Here is a 6,000-nt window from a genome sequence, read left to right as displayed (position 1 = left end):
TCCTCACGACTCTGCTGAGGTGTCCAACTAGAAGTGAGACAGTACCGCACCTTTCATTTCCTGATTCATCATCACCAACAGCTGCAGCGACGCAAGATCATACCGACCCACTGTGTGATTGTAACACCGAAGCAGAAGTACGAAACATCATGTGGTATACAAAAGCAGGCATAGGTATTAGCGCTCACCAGAACCTGCGGCTGCAGACAGTCAGCTGGCTGATGACAGTGCGCATGAGTAATGGCCTATCCGGGGTTCAGATAAGAGGAGGACCTTTCAAGATGAGGAAGTGACACTCGCCTCTCTTCTCGGCCGGACCGATCCATAAAGTCTGGCTTGTGGCACCCATTGGCGTTCAAACCAGGCGGCTTGTCGGACTTTGCTGTGCGTTGTCCAGGAATTTGTCAGAGGAATTTCATTGGAGGCCTTTAAATTTAAGCTCACGATAAAGGTGTTGCTCTTTTTTGCTGACGTCTAGACGCACATATCTACACTGGACGTTCGGCACAGAACCAGCAGGCGTAGGAAGGATAATTAGGACATAATTTTATTTCAAAAGAAAAGAGAAAAATGAACGGCAACACGCGAGGTAGCATACCTATGTGCGCATAGTATATTTGGAGGGGTGGACTGAATTTAACAAAGACAAAAAAGACAATACTACAAGCTTTGCCATGGCAAACCATGTAATTCCAAACGTAAATTTTGAACTGCGGTACAAACACTTTGAGGCTTAACTGACGCAATGGCCTCCCTAATACTTTTCTTCTCAAAGAGGTGAGGCGGCAGCTCAGTACTAGGAGTTGCTCGGTACTTCACGGGTGCTGTTGATCCTCTTGGAAAGCCGAGTCGCGCGATCTACATAGCGCGCGGTACTCTCATCCATGTTGCTGTCCCCTTCATCTACTTCTTCCGTGTGACGCTCATGTATCCGGTGGTAAAGCGTGATGTTCACGTACGCGAGGATCACCATGATGGAGGAGAGTATCAGGAGGGTCATAGAGAGGCACAAAATACGGTTAGGACGTTCCTGTGCTGGCCCCTGCCGCGGCCAGGCATTCGTGGTCTTCTCTTGGGTGTCGCTGAAGACGCCGGAGGGCTTGGTACCTGTGAGCTTCCCCGACGCGTCTGCCGCCGAAGGACCTTGGTGACCACCTCTAGGTGGTGGCGGCCCGCTAGAAGGCAGGCCTTGTCCTGGTACGGTCAGGGGGGCTGCCGGTACCGCCGCAGCTACAGCCGTTCTGGGAGCCCCGGAACCATTCCTGTGCATATACATAGAACGAATATTTGAAATGGACCTCGAAGCGAGAAACCTCTGAGCGATGCCGATTGGATTTCCTGTTTCTGTTTGCATTCTCCTGAAGCCATATAGTGTCGTGCTGGGCTCCCATCGTGCACAACTGTGCTCGTTATGTCAGATTCATCCAGCATGGTCGCTTTACCCAGTGTATCCACTGTGGCCTCATGTACACTATTCCTATGTACGCACAGTGCCCGGTATTCTCCCTACCCAAAATTCCCATGAACATAATCCTCTATGGACCAGAATCAACAGCGATTCTCGAAAGAGGCCATTTTCTTCCGACTGGTGCTCCGCACGGCAGGTGATATCGGAAACAGCGGAGCTGCGGTAGCTACCCGCGGCCTCAACTGCATGATCCCCGCAATTTAGTGCCCTTCGGGCGCTGGAAAACATTGGAGAGTACGTTGCCGCAGCTCTTTTGTGTTGTAGAGATAAAGATGCAATTGACAAAGATAAAAGTTATGCGTTAGTCATGACATTAAGTTTGACATTCATTTCATTTCTGCTGGCGTTTAGCACGCCCTCGCTCTGTCGTTGTAGTCTCGGTAACAAACAGCAGATAAACTATTTGGAACAACTGCAGGCATTAGGTGTATGCCTCTCATGCAAATCCAGTTCTGATGCAGGGATGATGTAGTTCTGATGCAGCCACACCTCTTCAATAAAACCACTACTGTGCCAGCTGAGGCCACCTTATCCCCGCGAACTTTCTAATCTGATCTGCCCACATAACTTTCGGCTGCCTTCTGCTACGCTTGTCTTCGCTTGGAATCCAGTCCGTTACCCTCAACAACCGTCGGTTATCTTGCCTCCGCCTTGCATGCCTTGCCGATGCCCATTCCTTCTTGATTGAGACTTGGACGTCTTAGCTGTCGCTTCCTGACTCACTGTGCTATTTTCCTGTCTATTAACGTCATAGCTATAATTTTCCGTTCCTTGGTATGATGTGGTGTGCGAGATTTAACGCCCCAGTGATGCACAAGGGAAGCTATTAGAAACACTGTAGAAGGGGGCTCCGTATCCATTTCAACTCTTTAACATGCACTGACATGCACGGCATACAAGCGACTCGCACCCATGGATCAAAACGCCGCATGTGGCAGTACGTTTAAATTATGTTTTTTACATTCCTGACTATGATCAAGATTGTATCACAGATTGTATCGCAGTCACTCTTAATTCGATTCATACTATATTAGACCCGCCCACCGTATCTTTTGCGCTTCGATCATGCTCTCCAAATCGAACCAATGTTTGAACGTACCCACCTCGTCAGTCATTCACCATTGTTTCTTCCCTTCATCATTAGAACAAGTTACCAGGTGGTGTTGTCTTCACCTTAAACCATGACGCGTTTGTGCAAAATCTGAAGTGTTGATTACAAATAAATTCTGATAAGGAAGGCTTCCTTCCTGCGTACGCTCAACTTCGAATTTTCTGTACTTTTTTTCCATTTTGCCTGTGGTTTTGGACCTGTGTTGCTTGTACTACTATGTGTGGAGTTTTGTATATTTGTAGCTGTACACCCCCCCCCCCCCCCTCTATGTAATGCCTGAAAAGGGCCTTTAGGGTACCTGAATAGAAAAAAGGCGTCCGTAACGCTCGGCCAAAATTAGTGAAAAGAATGCCCTCTATCACTGTTTGTGCACAGAAGACTTGCGTAATAAACCATTATTATGTTACCTTTGGGCAGCCGCCGGATGGGTTGACTTGCCGGCGCAGGGCTTCTCAGGATGCCACCTGTAGATGCCTGGCCCCATGCTAGGAGCGGAAGACATGTTTATGCTGCTGTGCTGGCTTCGAGTAAGGCTGCGCTGTAATCCTTGATGTGGCAGCTAGACTTGAGTTGTCTGTAGTCTCTGGCGAATGCGGATCGTCTTCGGCAGCCCTCCAAGGCTTCTACCTCAGGGTCAGACAGGCTTTGCTACGGTCTGCGCGCCATAACTCACAACTTAACACGATAGAACAGGCTGTGTTCCAAGAGGGACGGCTGGCCGACGGATTTTAGCTGACTTGCACAGCAGTAAAGCTGAGCGCCTTTTCTTCTTTTTCTTCACTTCCTCGCACGCTAAAATTCGGCATGTACCAGTCATATAGTTAACATATGGACAATAAGGCAGAAGCGGTGGTCGTACTCCAATGAGCAGCTTTGTTTCTAAGCATTATGGCAGTCATTATGCTAACACCTCTTTATAACTAGCCGTTATTCAGCTGACAATGTCGCGCAACAGCAAACATGACAGGTCACGTGAAACTAAGCGAAACCAGGATGACCTCTATCAGAAGCCTTTATTAGCCACTGAAACCTCTGCTGGGGTTCAGATAAGCAACATTTGGGTTGCAGGCCATTGGTGCTGTGTCGATTATAGCAGCCCTACCGAGGCTATCATTGTGTCATGAAGCCATTATGAATGAAATCCTTATTTGGCATTCCCTTTCTTTCACTGCTCATTTTATGGCGAGAACAGCAAATGGTACCCCAACCTGAATGTTGGTGTAACTGAAGCCCGTCGTAATTGCCATTGCTGCTGCAGAAATTGGCTAGCCAAGCCAAGATCCAATCCAATTCAATATATAGAAGAAGAGGGAAGGAAGAAGCAGCGAGTAAGAAGACGGCAAGCCAGGAAGAAGAGAAGGAGAAAAGAGAACCGGTGAACAAAGAAGAAAGAAAAGAATAGGGAGAAAGTAGAGGAGAAGTGGGAGCAAATAGAGGAACGTCAGGCCTCTCATTGAGTGTTTTAATTAACCCGTGGCCTAGTCTAGCCTTGTTCACATTTCGCTAATCTTCAGTAACCTTCTCAAGGCCTTCACGGAGTCCACAAAATCCACTGCAAACAATGTAGCCGCAATGAATTTACACTGCAGGGTATCATCAGCGTAAGCATCTTCCTCAAAGCCCTAAAGCAACCAGAACAGAAGCAAGGCGTCTCGACCCAAAAGTGAGCTTTTAACGAGTTAGGTAATTGGAAATCGAAAGAAACGCTTACATATATTGAACCGTGCAAAAAACGACGAGAACGAACAAGAACCTCAGCGCTGAATTTCAACTGCGGATTTATTACCAGAGACGACATATATAAATTTTCCCGCTAAACGAAAACACATACATAAAAAATCCACTGAACCCCATCTTAATCACCAGACAACCTCTTCCGCCCGCTGTTCAATGTCGATAATAACCAACTCGCCCAGCTTTCTGTTCTTCTAAACGCTTACATATTCCACGCTTCTCCAAGATTTTCCACAGCGGACTCAGCTAATAGAGAGTGCATATTTTGAGAACAATCGGTATTGTTTAGTTTTAAAGTGCGAGCAGGGCTTCGTTGGTGCCTATTCCGGATTGCGAAAAATTACTCAGACGGGTGGTCCGGACGTCGCTTGACAGACTCGGGCGACGAACTGCGGCACTCCTTCAATCCGCCAACTGCGATAAAACCAGATGACTCGGTGGCAAGAACCTTCCGTAGCTCGCAGTCACCGCAAGCGATACGTCTGCAGCTCTATTCGTTGAAGCGCAATCGTGTGACATCATAGAGTTTCTTACTATTAACTATAGTGAAAGCTGGCGGCGCTGCATCCGAACCTCCATGGGCGCCAAAGCACCATGGGGCGATGAGCTACTTGGTGCTGGACAGTAAGTTTTTTTCAGGAACACAGAGTGGCGTTACTGAGAGGTCCCATTTCGTATCCACGGCGCGCCCTGCGCGCAGACGACTTCTGCGTAAAAGTAGTGCGCAAAAGTCATAGTAGCGAAAACACAGCAACGCATGACGTCAATAAAAGGTTTCTGTCTTCCGAAATGCTGTGAAAAGAACCTCTTAAAGTGTTCATGCGACAGCATTTTTTTAAAACATATTTGTTTTTAAAAGTGCGCCTGTTAAGCACTAAATATTGGCTATTGTTGTCTGCAATACTTGGCCAATAGGAGAGCAAGTCATTGCTTATTTTGGGCAAACTTTCAATTTACATGCTTTTCTGCTCGTTTGTTGCAATTTATAGACAGGGTGTTAAACGCTAGGGCATTCTTGATTATCGAACAAAGTTTGTTTTTCATTATTTTTGGCCAAAAGTTGTGGTTCTGAAGTCAGTAGCTCTCTGCCCCAAGATGCTTAGAGCGCCCATGGTGGCTCAGGTGGCCTCGAGGTAGCTCATGCAAACTCCCATAGGCGGGACGCCAGCTTTCCCTCCAGTTAATAGTAAGAAACTCTATGTGTGACACCGATTCCGAGAACCTCATTTTAGCTCCTGTTTGTCTTCTCCGTCCGGACTATGATGCGATCCTAGTTGGGCATTCGGCGTCAAGAGCGACCGAGATATTCTGCCGCGATATGGGGCGAGGATCGCATCTGATGCGCCCGCACCTCCGGCGTCCCCGCGGGCTCGTAAACAATGCTGATGGGCGAGGAGTAGCGCAACCTCCTTCACCTCTTCCTATTGGCTAAAGGCGAGTGGCTGTTTTCCAGCCAACAGGAATAGGTACCGAACCGACTACGCTCGCCGCCGGGTTTCCGCCGGAAAGTCACAAGCGTGTGTAGATTTCGATTCCTCTTTACTCGGAGTAGCGAATTTGTGCGTGCATTATGAGCCAGGCATGCTGGGCCAAGAAGTCTCCACAAATGGGTCCGGATAGGAAGCTTAACGTGCTTTCGGATAGCGGAACCGTGTTATGGAACGTGATCTCTATCAGGATAGAAGGC

General features: G+C 48.0%; 1 protein-coding gene across 1 annotated transcript; it reads right to left on the bottom strand.

Annotated features, from left to right (window-relative positions):
• Window positions 1–620: 620 nt before the first annotated feature.
• Window positions 621–3,328, bottom strand: LOC144135159 (uncharacterized). Its single transcript, XM_077667899.1, has 2 exons — window positions 2,987–3,328; window positions 621–1,262 (listed from the first exon to the last, which is right to left on the bottom strand). The coding sequence occupies exons 1-2, from the start codon at window positions 3,079–3,081 to the stop codon at window positions 797–799; spliced, it is 561 nt and encodes a 186-aa protein (XP_077524025.1). The 5' UTR covers window positions 3,082–3,328; the 3' UTR covers window positions 621–796.
• Between the last annotated feature and the right edge of the window lie 2,672 nt (window positions 3,329–6,000).

Source organism: Amblyomma americanum, chromosome 5, assembly GCF_052857255.1.
Source record: "Amblyomma americanum isolate KBUSLIRL-KWMA chromosome 5, ASM5285725v1, whole genome shotgun sequence".
NCBI classification, from domain to species: Eukaryota; Metazoa; Arthropoda; class Arachnida; order Ixodida; family Ixodidae; genus Amblyomma; species Amblyomma americanum.
Note: the sequence above shows the minus strand (reverse complement) of the source record. Positions and strands in the feature narration are given on the sequence as shown.

Coding starts and splice junctions, on each gene's coding strand:
- LOC144135159 (XM_077667899.1), bottom strand. CDS start 3,081: ATGTCTTCCGCTCCTAGCATGGGGCCAGGCATCTACAGGTGGCATCCT. Junction 1,263..2,986: donor CATCCGGCGGCTGCCCAAAG/GTAACATAATAA, acceptor GTATATGCACAG/GAATGGTTCCGGGGCTCCCA.